We start from the raw sequence: 20,258 nt of genomic DNA on the forward strand, positions 1-20,258 counted from the left end.
AAAGTAGAGGAACAGAGGGGCATTGGAGTGCTGGTCCACAGATCACAGAAAGTTCAAGTAGATAAGGTGGTTAAGGCGGCACAAGGGATGCTTTTGTCAGCCAAGGTATAGAATATAAGAGCAGGGAGGTCACACTAGAACTGTATGAAATACAAGTTAGGCCATACACCGCATATACCTCTGTTCACACTTTACATGAAGAATGTGAATGCACTTAGAGAGGATACAAAGGAGGTTTACAAAGATGTTGCCAGAAATGGAGAATTTTGGTTCGGAGGAAAGATTGGATAGATTTGGGTTGTTTTCTTTGGAATTTCAAACTCTTCAAATAAGGGGCCAAGAGAGAGTGCCCTATTTTCCTTAGCGGAGAAGTCAACAAACAGACAGCAAAGATTTAAAACAAGTACTTGGTCGAAGAATTAGAGGGACGTTGAGGAGAAATATTTGCAACCAGAAGAGCTGTAGCTCTGGAACTCGCTGTCCGAAACAGTGGCAGAGCAGAAACCTTCAAGTGCTGTAACCCTTTTTAAAAATTCATTCATGGGATGTGGGCGTCGCTGGCTGTACCAGCATTTATTGTCCATCCCAAACTGTCCTTGAAAGAGAGTCAACTGCACTGTTGTGAATGTGGAGTCACATGTAAATTTCTGTATTTTACCTTTGTCAACATTTGTCAATCTCAGTTTTGAAATTTCCAATTGACCTTACCTCAGAAACTTTTGCGGTTGATGGCAGATTTTCTTCCCGCAGGGACATTAGCAAACCAGTTTTTACAACGATCAACAATGGTTTCATTGGAGTTTTCATCACAGATCTTTAATAAATTCAAATTTCACCATCACCATATGGTGGATACGAACCTGGGTACCCAGAGCATTACCCTGGGTCTCTGAATTACCAGTCCAGTGGCAATACCATTACGCCACCACCTTCCCTCATTGAGCTATAAATAAAGAGCTAGAAAGATCTGCAGGTTAAGTGGATTGGCCGTCATCAATACGCAGGGTTATGGGGATAGGGAGGGGGAGTGGGCCTAGGTAGAGTGCTCTTTCCGTGGGTTGGTGCAGACTTCAATGCTGAATGGTCTCCTTCTGCAATCTAGGGATTCTATGAAAGTGGTATTAAGCTGTGTAGAACATAGAACAGAACATAGAACAGAACATAGAACAGTACAGCACAGAACAGGCCCTTCGGCCCTCAATGTTGTGCCGAGCCATGATCACCCCACTCAAACCCACGTATCCACACTATACCCGTAACCCAACAACCCCCCCCCCTTAACCTTACTTTTTATTAGGACACTACGGGCAATTTAGCATGGCCAATCCACCTAACCCGCACATCTTTGGACTGTGGGAGGAAACCGGAGCACCCGGAGGAAACCCACGCACACAGGGGGAGGACGTGCAGACTCCACACAGACAGTGACCCAGCCGGGAATCGAACCTTGGACCCTGGAGCTGTGAAGCATTTATGCTAACCACCATGCTACCCTGCTGCCCCTGTAGCTCCTTTTCAACCAGCACAGACACAATAATCCGAATGGCCTCCTTCTGCATCATAAATATCCTGAGTTCAACAAACATCAGGACAAACAGCCTACTTGATTGGCATCCACCACCGTGAACATCCACTCCACCACTGGTACACTGTGGCAGAAGTGTACACCATCCACAAGGTGCACTGCAGCAACTCACCAAGATTCCTTCACCTTCCAATCTCACAACCTATACAAACTAGAAGAACAAGGGCAGTGAGTATGTGGAATACCAGCAAGTTCCCCTCCATGCAACATGCCATCCATTGGAATTACAATACTGTTCCATCTTTGTCACAGAATATAAATTCTGGAGCTCTCTCTCTAAAAGCACCATGGAAGTACCTTCACTATAAGATTTGAAGCAATTTAAGAAGGCAATTCAGCACCACCTTTACATGGACAATTAGGGATGGGGAAAATGCTGGCCTTCCAAAGAGTACCTCATCCCATGAATGAATAATACAAACATCAAATCAAGGGTCACTGCAAGTTCAGCAGAGCCTTTCTACCTTATTAGTCTGGAAATAACCCTCCTGCACTTGGTCTGCTTTTTTCAAATGGGCTGACAAGTTGCTGCTTTTAGATAATTGCGCACCACGGTCACTTGGCTCCTTCACCCATTTAGATTCTTATTTACCTTGTGTTACATGACCTCTATTTTTCCTCACCAAGTTACAATACCTCATACTTAACCGAAATGCTGAAATTCAATGTCAACAATGTGCCCATCCATCAAGTTTATTTATGCTGACTGAAGGCGGACGTAGTAATGTTGCAGGAGACGTACCTTAGAGTAACAGACCAGATTAGATTGAGGAAAGGCTGGGTCAGTCAGGTCTTTCACTCGGGACTGGATTCAAAGACTAGAGGGGTTGCGACCTTGATCAATAAGCAGGTGGTGTTTGAGGCAGGTAGAATAGTTTTGGATGTGGGATGTTGGTACATTATGTTCAGTGGGAAACTGGAGGGGGTGCAGGTGGTATTGGTAAATGTGAATGCGCCAAATTGGGATGATGTAGAGTTTATAAAGAGGATGCTGGGGAAGATGCCGGACCTGGACTCGCACAGGTTGGTCATGGGAGGGGACTTCAACACAGTTATTGACCCTGGCTTGGACCGGTCAAGCTCGAAAACGGGCAGGGTGCCAGTAATGGCAAAGGAACTAAAAGGGTTGATGGAGCTGATGATGGGGGTGGTGGTGATGGTGGTGGATCCATGGAGATTTGGGCAGCCGAGGGTGAAGGAGTTCTCCTTCGACTCGCACGTACATAAAGTGTACTCCTGGATCGATTTCTTCATTTTGAGCAGGGCCTTACTGGCAGGGGTGGTGGACACGGGGTACTCGACGATCACAATCTCAGGCCATACTCCGCATTGGGTCGACCTGCAGGTCAGTAAAGACAGTAACCAGCGCCCGCGCTGGAGGGTAGATGTGGGACTTTTGGCTGACGAAGGGATGTGCGAGCAGCTGAGGAAATGTATTCAGAACTACCTACAGGTCAATGACACGGGGGAAATTTCTGCAGCGGTGGTCTTGGAAGCACTGAAGGCGGTGGTTTGAGGGGAGCACAGGGAGAAGGTAGACAGGACAGAGACGGACCGACTGGTTAAGGAGGTACTACAGATCGATTGGAGGTATGCGGACACTGCAGAGGCAGGGCCTTTAAGGGAACGGCAGAGGCTGCAGGCGGAGTTTGGCTTGTTAACCCCAGGGAGGGCGGTGGAGCAGCTGAGAAAGGCGAGGGGGACAATATATGAGCATGGAGAGGCCAGCAGAATGCTTGCACGGCAGCTTAGAAAGAGGAAGGAGGCAGCCAGGGAGATAGGGAAAATAAGTGACGGAGATGGGAACCTGGTTGGAGATACAGCAGGGGTGAATAAGACATTTAGGGATTTCTACAGGGCCGGAGGGGATGGGATACTTCTTGGGGGAGCTGAATTTCCCAAAGGTGGGCGGGGAGCTGGTAGAAGGGCTGGGGGCCCCAAGTGGGTTGGAAGAGATAGTGGAGGGTCTGAAGGCCGTGCAATTTGGTAAAGCCCCGGGGCCGGACGGGTACCCAGTGGAGTTTCATAAAAAATCCTCTGGGATATTGGGGCCGGTGTTGATGAGGATGTTCAATGAGGCAAGAGAAAGAGTGGTGCAGTCCCCGACGATGTCACAGGCCACGATTTCGCTGATTCTGAAGCAGGACAATAACCGGCAGCTGTGTGGGTCCTACAGGCCGATATCCCTGTTGAATGTGGGCACCAAACTGCTGGCCAAAATTTTGTCCTCCAGGATTGAGGATTGTGTTCCAGGCGTTATTGGGGAGGACCAAACGGGGTTTGTTAAGGGTATTCAGTTGGTGGCCAATGTAAAAAGGCTGTTAAACGTGATCATGATGCCCCCGGAAGTAGGGAGGGAGGGAGGTGGAGGTAGTGATCACAATGGATGCAGAAAAGGCTTTTGATTGGGTACAATGGGATTATCTGTGGGAGGTACTGGGACGGTTCGGATTTGGGCAGGGCTTTATTGACTGGGTCAGATTGCTGTATCAGGCTCCTGTGGCAAGTGTACGGGCGAATAGGACAACATCAGATTATTTTAGACTGCACCGGGGGACGAGACAGGGATGCCCCCTCTCCCCACTGGTGTTCGCGCTAGCTGTAGAGCCGTTGGCAATTGTTCTGAGAGCCTCAAGGGGCTGGTCTGCCGGGGGTATAAGCTAAATATGGGGAAAAGTGAGATGTTTGCGGTCCCGGCGAGGGGACAGGAGGGGCGATTGGGGGAGCTGCCATTTAGATTAGTAGGGGGAAGCTTTAGGTACCTAGGCATTGAGATGGCGCAGGAATGGGACTGGCTGCATAAATTAAATTTGGCCGGCTAGTGGATCAAATGAAGGACGATTTTCGGAGATGGGATGCGCTCCCGTTGTCATTCGCTGGGAGGGTGCAGACGGTGAAGATGACGGTCCTCCCGAGATTCCTGTTCGTGTTTCAATGTTTCCCCATCTTTATTCCGCGGTCCTTTTTTAAACGGGTCAACAAAATGATCTCTGGCTTTGTTTGGCTGGGCAAAATCCCGCGAGTAAGGAATGTAATCGTTGAACGGAGTCGCGGAGAGGGCGGGCTGGCGCTACCAAATTTTCGTAACTATTACTGGGCGGCGAATATAGCCATGATCAGGAAGTGGGTGGTGGGGGAGGGGTTGGCATGGGAGGGTATGGAGGCAGCTTCATGCAATAGCACAAGTTTGGGGGCGTTGGTAACTGCACCTCTGCCGTTTGCGCCGGCACGGTACTCCACCAGCCCCATGGTGGTGGCGGCCCCGAGTGACTGGGGGCAATGGAGGAGACATGTGGGAGCATCGGTCTGGTCCCCAATCTGTAATAATCACCGGTTTGCCCCGGGAAGTATGGATTGGGGGTTCTAGATAGGGCGGAGAGCAGGGATTGAGAGGATGGGGGATATGTTTATAGAGTGGAACTTTCTGAGTATGAGGGCGCTGGAGGAGAAGTTTGGGTTGGTGAGGGGAACAAATTCAGGTATCTGCAGGTGCGGGAATTCCTACCTCAACAGGTGTCAACCTTCCCGCTCCTACCGCTAAGGGGGATTCAGGACAGGGTAGTTTCTAGAGGCTGGGTAGGAGAAGGGAGCGTCTCAGACATTTACAAAGAACTTATGGGGTCAGAGGAGAAGCAGACCAAGGAGCTGAAGGGCAAGTGGGAGGAGGAGCTGGGGGAGAGATGGAGGATGGTCTTTGGGCTGACACGTTGACTAGAGTCAACGCGTCCACAACATGTGCCAGGCTCAGCCTGATACAATTTAAGGTTGTTCACCGGGCTCACATGACAGTGGCCCGGATGAGCAGATTCTTTGGGATGGAAGACAGGTGCGCAAAATGAGCGGGAGGACCAGTGAACCATGTCCACATGTTCTGGGCATGGCCTAAGCTTAGGGGATTTTGCCAGGGGTTTGCAGATGTCATGTCCACGGTGTTAAAAACAAGGGCGGCGCTGAGTCCAATGGTGATGATTTTCAGGGTGTCAGAAGATCCGGGAATCCAGGAGGAGAAAGAGGCAGACGTTCTGGACTTTGCTTCCCTAGGAGCCCAGAGACGGATACTATTAGCTTGGAGGGACTCAAAGCCCCCGAAGTCGGAGACCTGGCTATCGGACATGGCTAGCTTTCTCTGTTTGAAGAAAATCAAGTTTGCCTTGAGAGGGTCAATGTTAGGGTTCGCCCAGAGGTGGCAGCCGTTCATCAAATTCTTCGTGGAAAATGAATCGTCAGCAGAAGGGGAGGGGGAGGGGGGGGGATTAGTTTAGCTTAGAGTAGGGGGTTAATAAAGGTGGGACCTGTAAGGGAGGGAGACGGCTTTTGCACTTTGATTAGAGTTTCATGTACATTGTTTATTGTGTTGTTGTTATGATACCAAAAAATACCTTAATAAAATGTTTATTAAAAAAGTTTATTTATGCTGTCTTCAAATGTTATTGTTCTACACCACATTGATTATATCTCGCTCCCAACATTCCTTACCCCCCACCCCCATTCAAATTTGGTGTCATTTGCAAATTTAGAAAACCATGTTTTTGGTTCCATTGTCTGCATCATTAACATACTCAACCCCAAAAATCTTGTGAGGTAATGTCAATTGAAAATTTCAAAATTGAGGCAGATGTTGACAACTGTAAAATACAGAAATCTGAAACTAAAAATAGAAGCTGGAAATAATCAGCAGTCAGGTTGCATCTGTGGAAAGAGAAACAGTGTTAACAATTCAGGTCAAGACACATAGATGGAACTGACAGATTGTCCGTGACCTAACTGAATGGTTCAAGGGGTTTTGTTCCCAATTGTCAGCAATAGTTTCAAATTTTTAAAATCCTTTTGTAATTGGTAAAGAATTGCCAATGCATTATATTTTGCTGAAAAGTCATCTTTTCACTGGTGTTAACTTTGATCCATTGGCTCAAAAGTCATTCATTGTAAAATGTCAGAATGCACAATACTAGGTTTTAAATATCCATCAACCTTTTACAGTTACTAACCTAATTACCATTTTTCCAGGCTGTAGAAACATTTAAAAAAGGAGCAGGAGTACGTAATTTGGCCCCTCTAGGCTGCTCTCCCATTCATTATGATCAATACAAAGAACAGTACAGCACAGGAACAGGCCCTTCGGCCCTCCCAGCTTGTGCCGGCCACGTATCTCATCTCGACCAACCGCCTATATCCTTCTATACCCAGTCTGTTCATGTGTCCATCTAGATAAGTCTGAAAGGTCATTATCGTATCTGCCTTAACCACCTCACTTGGCAGTGCATTCCAGGCCACCACCACCCACTGTGTAAAAAACTTCCCCCGCACATCTCCACTGAATCTATCCCCCCTCACCTTGAACTTGTACCCCTTGTAATCATCACTTTCACCCTGGGAAAAAGCCTCCAACTGTTCACCCGATCTATACCCCTCATAATTTTATAAACTATCAAGTCGCCCCTCAGCCTCCGTCTCTCTAGGGAGAACAATCCCAGTTTATTCAATCTCTCCTCATAGTCAATACCCTCCATACCAGGCAACTTGCTGGTAAACCTTTTTTTGTACTCTCTCCAAAGTCTCCACACTGATCATTCAACTCGGTACCTGTTCCCACTTCCCACCGCACGCACCAACACCCCCCCCCCCCCCCAATATCCTTTGATCACTATAGCCCCAAGTGCGATTTCTAACTCCTTGAAAACACAGTATTTTGGCCTCAACTGCTTCCTGTGTTAGAGAATTCCATCGGTTCACTATCGACATGGAAGCTGTTATCTCATTTTCTTTAAAGTGAGCAATTACCCGATTGGCAATAGTGATGATCTCTCCTTCTTTAACCGTCAGCTCGTCATTTCCAGGTTCGGCTGCAAAGTTGTACAAAACACGGGCCTGTTCATTGAGAATGAAAGAAAACAATTAACAGAATGCTGCCCAAATTCATCTGTATTTAAGTAGCAGTAAAAACCACTGATCACATGTAGGATGCAACCTGCTATGGCCACAAAGCAAATTGAGTAAAACTTCCTACCATTGCTCTGGAAGCCTTCTGTTTCATGAGACAATGGTTTACACATTGGTGGTCAACTCATTGTTAAACATACAACTACAACTCCAACAGTAAATATTGCAACAACTACAACTTGTATTTATGGTGAGTGTTTAAATATATGCGATAAAATGTCCCAAGGCACTTAAGAGGCATTATATAACACAATGACACCTAGCCAAGGAAATATCATGGCAAATTACCAAAAGCTTTATCAGAGGCAGTTTTTATATTCACATCTGCACAGGTGAAGGCCATTTGGCCCACTGAGTCAATGCCAGTTCCCTGTAGAACAATCCAGTCAGTCCCAATTCCTTGCTCCAGCCCCATAGTGGTGCAACAAATTTATTTCCTCAAGTACCCATCCAATTTCCTTTTAAACCCATTGATCATCTGTGCTTCCATCACCCTTGTAGAGTCTGGGTACCAGGCCATTGCCACTCACCGGGGAAAAAGATTCTTCATCACATTCCAGCTGAATCTCTGGTCCAAAATCTTAAATCTGTGCCCCTTATCCCAATCTTTGTTGTAGCAAGGAGACCATCCCCAGCTTCTCCAATCTAATTTGGTCGCTAAATTCTCTCATCTCTCGAACCATTCTGGTAAATCTCCTCTTGACCTTCTCATGGGCCCTCACATCCTTCCTAAAAGGTATTTAGATATATATATCAAATGCAGGGTCCCAGCACTGGCCCTTGAGGAACACCAGTCGTCCAGTCTGAAAAACAACTGCTCACTACGACCCACTGTCTTCTTGCCTTATGCCAGCTTTTTTTATCCAAACTGACCTGACCTTCCTATTCCATAAGCCTCAAGTTTGTTAACCAGCTTTTTAAGTGCTACTTTTGGTAAGACACCCTGGGCTAGTGGGCGGTTAATTCCAGCTCCACTTGACCCGGAGTCACAACACAAGTGAATTAATCAATAATTCTTGGAAAAATGTCTTTGGTCCTTGGCTGCCCAATAATTGCAGTCACTAGGTTTGTAAATTTAAAAATTACTTTTTTTATTTATAAGAACTACAATGAAATATGCAGCAAATATGCAGCTAATGGAAGAGACTGGAAAGAAGGGTACCTCACTGGAAGGTAGTTGCCATGTATCCCACGTATGGGACAAGGACAGAAACGTTTTCATCTTGCATTTTGTTGTCCTGGCTATCAGATTTAGTATTTCTACAAATATGAATAGTAAGCTCAAGGAAGTTATTTCTGATAAAAATTATGGAGGAATTGTTAGGGATTAACATGGGACGTCAGGAAAGTTTTTGATTGATAATGAAGATAAATTTGCTAATGAGAATATGTTCAAGAACATGAATACAGGAGCTGAGAGCCCTTTTAGCAATGGTCTTTGTGAAAGAAATCATGCTGCGATTGAGGAAAAATGCATTTTTTTTTTTTGCTCTTTAACTAGCTGTACATTGACAGCAACCCAAGATTGGGTCGACTATGCAAATAATTCATTCCAAATGGCTGGAAGATATAGATCTTGCCAACTAGCCTTTGGACGAAATCCCAAATTATCTTCTGATCTTTATGCCAATTCTCCTGCTGTAGAACGTACTGCCATTAGTTCAATTTTCTCTGAAAATGTAAGTGCTTTGCACGCAGGAATAAAAGCTTTTATTAAGGCTAAAGTATTTGTGAATATTCAGAGCAGAGGCACTGTACAAGATTGTCTTCTGTGATGAATGCAAGAAATTGATATATTATATATATATATATTACAGTAATTTTTTTTGAAATCCTGGTTTAGCATTCAGGCAGGCAGTGTGTCTGCAAAAGGTGCAATGAAGATGTCATAAAAGTAAAATCATCATTCATTCCAACCATATATTTTTTTACAAAGAGAGGTCCAATGGAACTTTGTTATGGTTGCTGGAGATTCCCCAGAGAGTGGATAATTTGAGACATTTTGTTTAGATTTAGGTAAGCAGATCATGGGGTCAGAATGGGGTTAAGATAATGGAATTAATGGGAAGAACAAATTCTGCCTGTAGTTTTGTAGTTCGATATGGGTTTGGCAGTCTGATGGGAGTTAAGTTGAGCAGCAGTTTCTTGCGAAATGCTATCAGGTCGAGCAGTGGTCTGACAAAGACAGGAGGATCTACAGGTTGGTTCCCGAAAGGAACTTGGTCAATCTCTCTCGCTCCAAGCAGTCTTTCCAAGAAATCTCTACACAAATGTACAGCAAGTAACTCTTTGTTCCTCACTTTGCTTTGACCAGTAAAGGGCTTTGCTTAATTGGAAATTAAGACGGTACAAGTTAGTAGTAAAAAGGGTTTCCTTTTATTTTAAGAATTGTTTAACTGTTAATTGAAAAGTTGTTTTCTGTGAAGTTAATGTGCTTAATCCTGTGTTAGAATAAAGTTAGCATAATATAAAAGATGCCTATTGGTCAGTGGAATCACTCCTGGAGCGAAGTATCTTTCCTCAATGTTTAAAAGAAAATGTAAGTGTTTGCGGTTCCTAATAAATGTTGGGGTCTGGTCCAGGATCATAACACTTCTTTAAAATCGCTAACACGAATGAAAGCTGCTACAAGAATGAGGTACTGCCATTTGAACTGAAATATGAACATTATCATTGAGCAAAGAGATGGGGTCAGGGAATTCCACAGATAATGTTTGAATGCAATTCTATACAAGCTCGGAGTGATGGAAGAGGTGTTACTGGAGCTGAAAATAGGATAATATGCAGGCAGACAACCACAAACATACAGCAGAGGAGAAATATTGTATAGGTCAATTATGAAGACACGACATTGATGTGGCAAATTGAAATATATAACTGAAACACCATCACAGCATTATTGGTACAGCCATCTGCCATGTCCGTCTATTAAAATCATATCCCAGCCACAAGGAGGTAGCATTACATGGCCTGCAAAGAGCAATGGCAGCACCATTGATTTCTTGTCCAAAAGTAAAGTCCTTGGTAAATTAATCTAGTCTACGTGCCCATAACTTCCTTGGAGTGGAGTCCCTGGCGGATTACCTTCACTTGCAATCCAAAATCTCGCCTGACCTTCCTGATTTAGGCTGGGTGAGACTGAAACAGAAAAGCAGCTCAGGGGCTCCAGCAGCGAAGGAGAACATTCTCTTTTTGCATCACTAGGGGATGTCAGGTGGGTGGGGGGAAAGCAAGCTGGTGGTGGGGGGGGGGGGGGGGGGGGGGGGGGGCGCGTCTAAAATAATTAGTCTGAAGTTAGGAGTGCTTTCTTTCCTTTTCACTCTTTCAGAGGAACTAGGAGCGTAAAACTGGCAGAACCATCCAAAGGTGGCAATTTAAATCACTTCTGTCGGATGGTTCCCAGCGCAGTGCACTCGTCAAGGGGAAGTTAGCCCTTCTGGACAATTGCCGGGTAAACTCTAACCTGGGAACTTCCAAGAGGGTTTTCCAAGACCATCTCTGGGGTACCAGCCTCCACCCCCCCCCCACGCCCCCAATGCAATGTTGGGGAGCCAGGAAATTATGGCCCATGATTTCTCAAAGATTTGATTTATTGTTTTTAGGAAAAAAAGGTTGCATTTTGTAGGTTGCCGATAACAGAAACGTGGATTAAGCAATGTCAGCATGCAATAAAGAGTTTGCAATCCCAAAATCCCCAAAACTAGTTTGCAATTCCAAAATAAAGAGTAAAGTTTCACAAACCAATTCCAAAAATGCTAATAAAAAATCATACATCAGATAAAAACATTTGACTTATTCAACAGCAAAACCCAGTTTTCTACTGTAGCAATAAAGAAGGAAATAGCAAATTTAAGGGTAATAAATCCTCCAAAACTGTTCCGGATATCTGCAGAGGTGTCCACCCAACAAGAAAACCAAAATTGCCTGGTTTTGCACAGATTATAGCAATAAACAACAACAAACCTTTCATTTGTAAAGCATTTCAACTTGGAAAAACATCCCAAGGTACTTCAGAAATGTGAAAAGAAATTGATGCCTAACTAATGGAGGAGATATTACAAAATGTGAATACAATAATAGCTTGATTATAAATTTTGGTTTTAAGGAGTCTTAAAGGAAGAGAATAAGGTAGAGAAGTATTTGGGTTGGGGGAGGAATAGAAGCGAGTTAGACCAAATGGCTGAAGCACAACTGTCAATGGGGTGGTGAAGGAAAGCAAAGATGGAGAAGTACAAAATGTAAATGTACTCTAGAGTGATGCTTTGTTTCTTTACTACAATCATTACCACTCCCTTGGCCTTTTAATTCATGACATCTTTGTTATTTAATCTCTCCCGCTCTCTACCCTATCCCAGACCTTCTCTTCTGTTCTAACTCGCCCTCAGCCCGTCAAACAGCATAAAACCAATCGCATTTCTGTCTCCCTTCGGTTCCAAAGAATCATATAACTTAAAATGCTCTCTTTCAGTCTCCATAGAGGCTGCAGATTGGCTGGGTTTTTCCAGCACTTTGTCTTTATTTCAGATTTCCAACATCCGCAGTATAAAAGCAGTATTTTGCTTTTATATTAGAGCACATGCAGATCGATGTGGGATTCTAGAAGTAATGGCATGGTGACAGGAAGATTAAATCATTGCTGAAGAAACCATGGATACAATTAAGAGGCGAGAATGGAATAAAAGAACAGCAATCCCATTGGGTTGGGCAGCCGAGAAGTGGTATTGGAGGAGGGAGCATGGTCAGCTGTGAGGTGAAAATCTTTCAGCCAGGTAGGACATCATTGGTTAGAACCAAATCATTGTCATGGCAGGTGCAGAAAACCTATTGTTGAGATTCAAACATAGAACTATTAATAATAATAATAGCTTATTGTCACAAGTAGACTTCAATGAAGTTACTGTGAAAAGCCCTTGGTCGCCACATTCCGGCGCCTGTTTGGGGAGGCCGGTACGGGAATTGAACCCACGTTCTACATTACAAGCCAGCTGTTCAGTCCACTGTGCTAAACCAATCCCTGGGATAAGACGTGCCCGGATTTGGGCGATGACAATATATTCGAGAACTTGAGAGGAGTGGGATAAATAAGAACTGAAAGGTCCGAAAGTGATTTCCATGCGAGTTTTAAAGAATGTCCTTGGGTTCTGCTGGGATAGGAAATAAATAGAGAAATCTGTACCTTTTTATTTGTACTTAAAAGTCACAGCAGCAACATTCTTCTTGGACAAATCTGATATTTGCTTTTTGTTGCAAACTTGAATTTTCAAAAACATTTATTTATCTTCAGAAGTTCAAGTCTTCTTCAGTCAGTCCAGATGAAGCTTAAATATAGGGCTGGACATATTGTTCCGAATGCAGGCCCCACCCACTGATTGGAGAGCCAGTGTCTCTTTCTTGAGAGGTCAGAACAAGAGGGGTCAGGGACAAAAGAGTGCCAGACAATGAGGAACCACCCCTCTAGTAGGCGTTTGTCAAACCCAACAGGGTTTGCTGGGCAACCTTAATGAGGCAAGGAAAGCCATGCGACTCCCACTTAATTCCTGAGCCACCATTAAAATCCGATAATTGGTGTTAATTGGCTCCTTAATAAGCCTCACTGAAATCCCACCATGAGTGGTCAGGTTTCCCCACACAGGTTCTTTCCCACCTCCAACTTAATTGTGGATGATTTCCTGTCAGCAAGAGACAGCCTCCCCTGTGATTAAGTAGGACCAGCCACTATGTTCCCACCATGAAGGGCTGAATGAAATTCTACCCATATAGTGTCTGCTGCCAGGCTAGCAATACCCAGCAGCAATGTTATCTAGACGGGTCCCCTTGATGTGCTCCAATCATACATACATTTTAGACATTGTGATGTCACTAATTGACAACATCACAAAGCAATCATGCTGCACAGTGGCTGATCGATTTGTCACAACATTTTGCACATGCCATTGCCTTTTTTCACTGGTTCAAGGTGTAAACTCAATAGGACATCAGTCAAGCCCCGAGTCCTAGCTTTAAAAGAGCATATAGTGAGAGTGTTGTTCGAGGATAAAACCTAGGACTAAAAAGTATAAATCATTTTTAAAGCTGAAAAATCAGAAGCTGTTTAAATGTTATAATATAAATGTTGACAAAAGGATAACTGATTATAACAACATATACATATAATCTCGTTCTGTGCCGTGTTCAAAAAAAGATAGCAAAACAGATTGTTCTAGAGCAGCTGTTCTTTTCTGGCTTTATACATATATGCAGGCACGCAATTCTTGTACTCCCATGATTCATAATACATCACACAAACTAGTAAAGCTACTTTTTAGTAATATACTGGAAAACAGAAAATATTAGGTTGGATTTCAACATGAAAGAGGTAATACAATCTCCACAGAGACCAACAACTTTTAAAAAGAAATCCGAACTTCCAGTTAACAGTTGAAAATATAACATATCACTTTTTAAGACATTAAACGTCACAAAAGGCTAAAAGCACAATTGACTAAACACTATATTTGTAGTAAGAGTCTTGTACTTTAAACCAGGCATTTTCAAACCAGGCATTTTCAAAGTCGGGGTTGCAACCCGCGGGTGGGTCGTGGGCGGGTGTCAGGAGGGTCGCAGAGCCATCCGTTGTGGCGCTCCCTATTATGCAAATTCGCATGCAACAGCCAGCATTTAACCAATGAGAGGGCACGCATGCTCAGTGCAACCTCATTTTTGTATATGGTCGCGGCCGTCATTTTGAAGGCCACTCGCAGCCGGCATTGATAAAAGCCAGCTGTTGGGCGTGAATTTGCGCAATCGGAGATGCAGGAAACTATTTTTTGTTTAATTTAATGTAATATTCCTGCCTGAAGGGAGGCAGAGAGCAGGTCACGTCCCCCTATCGTCAACGTCACGTTCTTTGGGCACGAGTGTGATTCCTTCAATTTGTCAACAGCAAACAGGGCAAGAGAAAATGGTGGGTCGCGAAGGTCGGCCGGTGTGGGTCGCGAAGGTCGGCCAGTTGGTAAAAATGTGTCCCCCCCAAAAAAGTTTGAAAAACACTGCTTTAAACCACAGGACGGGTTATCAACCCCCCCTCCCTTCACAGGTATATGTCCTGTAAGCAAACATTCAATTCTCCCAGAATCAGCCAAAATGATTCTTAGCTCTCAGGAGTTTACTTCTGGTTGTTTCTTTCTCAGCCTGGTAAATTCTAACCCCAGAACTGTCCTTCATGGTGAGAGTATTACTGGAGATCCTCCCTTTAGTGCAAGATAGTCATATCTTCCAATTTCATTTTTTTTTTAAACTCCTCACAAATTCAGTTTTTGCAATCCATGCGCAAGCTTCCACACAGAATCTGGTACAGTGAACCATAGTCAGTCTTTCGGGCTCTAGCTGTTCTTTCTTTCTCATGGACCCTGACACACTAACCCGTCTCTGATATTCACTGATATTTTAGGGAAGCCTGATACATTCAATACCCTTCTCATCTCAAAGCCTATCACCATGGCAATGTGAATCACATGGGCCTTGTATCTATGGCGATACGCTGATTAGGTTTCCTTGAGAGCCCAACTCTCTTTTACATTAGAAGTAAATGGACAGTTTAAAGCCCAACTGTTCAGAACCTGACATTCTCAATATTTTTCTTGGACTTTTTGGACTCCCTATTAGCACATGGACTATTGCCATTGTCTTTTTCCCAGTAAAACAACCTGGGCCCCCTTTCATCTCTAACAATCAAACCACCCAGGCTTGCTGTCAGACATGGCCCTTTCCATTTTATCTTAAACTAAAGACATAGTTCCAAAACATGACAATCTTATAAACCACTTAATTGTAAATATTGTACCAATTGTAAATTGATACTTAACAATATTTCAGAGATAAATATTTATTCAAATGGTACCAGCAATCAAAAATTACAGAAAATAGCATCCTCCTTTTACACTGCGACCCATTTTGTAAGTTTTCAGAACCAGCATCCCAAACACAGCACCTTGGCATTTATTGATCCAAGTAGAAATGTAAAGAATGCAGTAAGCACAAGCGGAGGAGTCACAGCGAGTTGTTAGAATTATATCCAGCTGTTAACAGTCTGAAAATGAGCACATGACTGCTTTGGGATACTGAGCAGCACAGAGATCAGTCCACAAAAAGAAAATTCATTTTCCGGGGGCGAAATCAACAATTATGCTGCAGGACTAGAAGAGCATATTTTATTCAATTACAAAAATAATAAAGTAAAAAATCAAGTATAATCTGAATTTAAACAGAACTGCAGTCAGGAACTCACAAAAGTAAAATGTGACATACAAGTAAAGAATTTAGCCTCAGCCATTTCCACACTTACTTCCCTTGGCAACCTAAAATGCCTTTCAATCGAACCAGGTGACTTTGTTTTTTCATTTTGAGGTCTGCCAACAGTATCTCTATTTTTATCCTGTTCAATTTCTCTACCCTCTCCTCCTTTACTGCAACATGATGGCATCCAATACCTTATTGAAAATACATGTAAAATACTCATCTAGAACCTATGCTTTGCCCTATGCCCCCATGTGAAGATTTACTTTTTGGACCGGAAATTACCCTCTTTCTTTTGCTCTTTATAGATTTCTAAAAGATATATCAACTGCTATTTTTTTCGTACATGCACTTTGCACCTCATTTCCTCTTTCAATTCTTCTTTGTGTTTTTTGCATCCTGGTTGATTCTCTACTATGCGAACCTCACATTTACCACAGGTTTCATGTTTGCATAATCTCAATAGGCAGATGCTTTCAGAAACGAGAACAGCTCCTTACTTGGAATATGTTTAAATGTACACGCCAACCTCCTTTTAGAACCACCTGGAAAAGATCCATTTTCCAATCACCAAAAATAGTCCCAATTGAATGTTACATGTCGTTTTCTGTAACTACAGTAATATTGTGATTACTATTTCCACATGCTCTGCAGCTGAAAAAGCTCCACTCACCCCTCTTTGAATTAAAGATGCATTTTTCACTCACCCAGAATTAAATCCACCTTTCTTCCTTCCGGTTTTGGAATCATTGATCAAAAAACTTCTCATGTTTTCAGTTCAGGAATATCTGACTCTCCTTGCACTTTGCACTGTTTTTCCCCTGTCTATATTAAGATGACTGAAGTGCCCATTATCACCATTCAATCGTTTTTAGATCTTTGAGATTTGTCTGCAAATTTGCTTCTGCGTCTCCTTTCCGCTATTTGCTACTTTATAAAATATAAACACCTCTTCAACTTCTCAACTCGTAAATAGATCAAATCACACAATGATACAAATTAATCAATTAATCCAATTCTCCTGCTCTTCCCCAAAAATCAGATAAATCCCTTCAAATACTCATCCAATTATCTTTTGAGTGCAGCGAAATCGCAAATAGTCAACAAGAATTTTGTGAGTTTATGTCGAAGTCATCAACCAAACCTGCCAGTAGAATAACAAATTCCACAGAACGATGCCCATCATAGAACGATGCCCATCATAAGTCAAAATTCCACACTGGTAACTCCGGTTATCCAAATTTATCTAGCTTGTTATATGATCGTGCTGACTAATCAGAGCGGAGCTCAACTACACAAGTGCATGAATTCAGGGAGCACTGGGCTGGTCACCATTTGACATTGAGATCATCCTGTAAAAGAATAAGCAAAGTCTGAAATACCGCTAAACCCGCGAGAAAGACAAAAGTGTTGTATTTCGGAGAGATAATGAAGTTGATTCGGCGAATGGAAAATGTGGCGGAAAGCAGATATTGCAAAAGAGTTGAAGATTCCACCACTGAGTTTGTCCATCATTATGAAACAGAAGGCAAACACCTTGCAACAATTCAACAAGTAGGCATTCTCTCCAGCAAGGAAAAGGATGAGAATGGCTGCCTATCCTGGCACTGAAGAAGCTCTGTAACGTGATTCATGGCAGCCTGAGCAGATTGGATTCACAGAGGTATGCACACATTGGAATGGGGCTTCCTCAGCCCTCACAAAGCTCCGCTTAACACAGGTTTGTGGGCAAATCTCCTGGGATTCAACTCAGCAGGATTCTATCGTTTACTGATGAATCTGCTTCCACCACCAATAATGCATGTTGTTTCAGATCAAACAATTAACCTTTTGGGTATACTTTGATGTGGCTCATCTGCAGGGGTTGGATTGGAAAGAAACAATGTTGGAAATGAGGAACAGGGCGGCATGGTGGCATAATGGTTAGCACTGCTGCCTCACAGCACCGAGGGCCCGGATTTGATCCCGGCCCCGGGTCACCGTCCGTGTGGACTTTGCACGTTCTCCCAGTGTCTACATGGGTTTCACCCCCCACAACCCAAAGATGTGCGGGGTAGGCGGATTGGCCACGGTAAATTGCCCCTTAATTGGAAACAAAATAATTGGGAACTCTTACATTTTAAAAAGAGTACATGCCTGGCAAAGTTAGAGGAAATGACTGAGAAGCTCCAACTGACCAGGATGGGGAGCTACGACATATTCAAATTAGAAACTTTGTATGGAGGGAAACAAAGAAAAACAGGCGCCGAGACAATCATTATTCAAAGAACTGCTGGACGTAGCATTGTGGATAGCACAATCGCTTCACAGCTCCAGGGTCCCAGGTTCGATTCCGGCTTGGATCACTGTCTGTGCGGAGTCTGCACATCCTCCCCGTGTGTGCGTGGGTTTCCTCCGGGTGCTCCGGTTTACTCCCACAGTCACAAGGATGTGCAGGTTAGGTGGACTGGCCATGATAAATTGCCTTAGTGTCCAAAATTGCCCTTAGTGTTGGGTGGGGTTACTGGGTTATGGGGAGAGGGTGGAGATGTTGACCTTGGGTAGGGTGCTCTTTGCAAGAGCCGGTGCAGACTCGATGGGCCGAATGGCCTCCTTCTGCACTGTAAATTCTATGAAAGAGGAAAATGGAAGAGCTAGGGTTTGAAATAGGGTGTGGACTCTGGAACGAAGCACTGAACAGGGTCAACTCCACCTCCACATGTGCAAAGCTAAGCCTAATGCAGCTGAAAGTGGTATGCAGAGCACACCTAACCAGAACCCGATGAGCAGGTACTGGAGGACAAATATGAACAGTGCCAGGGAAGCCCAGCCAACCATACCTACATGTTCTGGGCCTGCCCCAGGTTCTGGACAGCCTTCTTCGGAGCAATGTCCAAGATTGTGGGGATGAAAGTGGCAGTCTTCGGGGTGTCAGACCAGCCAGAACTCTTCATGGGGAGGAGGGCTGACGCCCTAGCCTTGGTCTCCCTAATCGCCCGCCAAAGTATCCTGTTCGGCTGGAGATCAGCAGCACCACCCAAAGCTGCGGACTGGCTGGAATTTCTCCAGATGGAGAAAATCTAATTCACCATCAGAGGGTTGAATGAGGACTTCCACAAGACGTGGAGGCCATTCACCAACTTATTCCAAGACCTATTTGTAGCCTAAGGGAGAGGGGACCCTCAGAGGGACCACAGACACCAATGAAAAGAGAGAGGGAGGGACGGAATAGGGAGGCACACAAACCACACCACATGCTGGTGGTGGGCATCACTCCCCCCATACCAAAGGTTTGTGAATACAGACAAACTCACAAGAACAACCTACCACAATGCAACATATGCATCACTACACTACCCCACTATGAACATGACCAATGAACCAGCGAATAAAGGCAGGGAAGGCTCTCAGGGAAGTAAGGGGAGTTGGGGTCAGGAGGCTAACTTTAACTTATGTGCACAGTTTTGTTTCTGTTTATTTTTGTTGTGTATAAAAAGAAAGATCACTAATAAAAAACATTTTCAAAAAATAAAGACCTGGGGCAGGATTCTCCGACCCCCCCGCCGGATCGGAGAATCGCCGGGGGCCAGCGTCAATCCCACCCCCGCCGTGTCCCAAAGTCTCCACCACCAGAGATTTGGCGGGGGCAGGAATCGCACCGCGCCGGTCAGTGCACCCCCCCCCCCCCCCCGGGCCATTCTCCGGCCCGCGATGGGCCGCTGTCAAGCCTCTCCCGCCGGCGTGCATCAACCCACCTACCTTACCGGCGGGAGCAGGCGACGCGGGCGGGCTCCGGGGTCCTGGGAGGGGCGGGGGGCGATCTGGCCCCAGGCGGTGCCCCCACGGTGGCTTGGCCTGCGATCGGGGCCCACCGATTGGCGGGCGGGCCTGTGCCGTGGGGGGCACCCTTTTCCTTCCGCCTTCGCCATAGTCTTCACCCCCTCCCCTGCGCGGGGATGACATCAGCAGCCGCTGACGCACCAGCGCATGTGCGAACTTCCGCCGACCGGCGAAGTCCCTTCGGCCCCGGCTGGCGTGGCGCCAAAGGCCTTCCACGCCAGGTGGCGGAGCGCCAACCACTCCGGCATGGGCCTAGCCCCTCAATGTTAGGGCTTGGCCCCTAAAAGGTGCGGAGACCTCTGCACCTTTGGGGCGGCCCGACGCCGGAATGGTTCACGCCACTCCATCACACCGGGACCCCCCGCCCCGCCGGGTAAGGGAGAATCCCGGCGCTCATTTTAATAAGAGTAAATAAAGATGGTAATGCATTTTCTTTCCCATCATTAAAATTTAACCATCATATGACAATCATTGAAATACTAATGTGTACAAGCAGAGATCAGCTTTCCATGAACTGACAATAGCTAATACTATACTAATATTACTACAGCTTGCATTTTATATAACATCTTCAACATGGAAATTAATTCACAGAAGCTGAATAAAACATTTGGCACCAAGCCACCAGTCAGGTGATCAA

General features: G+C 44.8%; 1 protein-coding gene across 4 annotated transcripts in view; it reads right to left on the minus strand.

Moving 5' to 3' along the window:
* snx9b (sorting nexin 9b) overlaps positions 1-20,258 on the minus strand; it is a 179,085-nt gene that overhangs the window by 134,793 nt on the left and 24,034 nt on the right. For 3 of the 4 annotated variants that reach the window (XM_038808277.1, XM_038808302.1, XM_038808292.1), the window contains one exon: positions 7,367-7,453. In XM_038808277.1, the coding sequence (XP_038664205.1) occupies positions 7,367-7,453 (87 nt within the window). Of the gene's footprint in view, positions 1-7,366; positions 7,454-12,701; positions 13,270-20,258 lie in introns of those variants that run through there. The other variant, XM_038808283.1, reaches the window with a different exon arrangement.

This window comes from Scyliorhinus canicula, chromosome 1 (assembly GCF_902713615.1).
Source record: "Scyliorhinus canicula chromosome 1, sScyCan1.1, whole genome shotgun sequence".
NCBI lineage: Eukaryota > Metazoa > Chordata > Chondrichthyes > Carcharhiniformes > Scyliorhinidae > Scyliorhinus > Scyliorhinus canicula.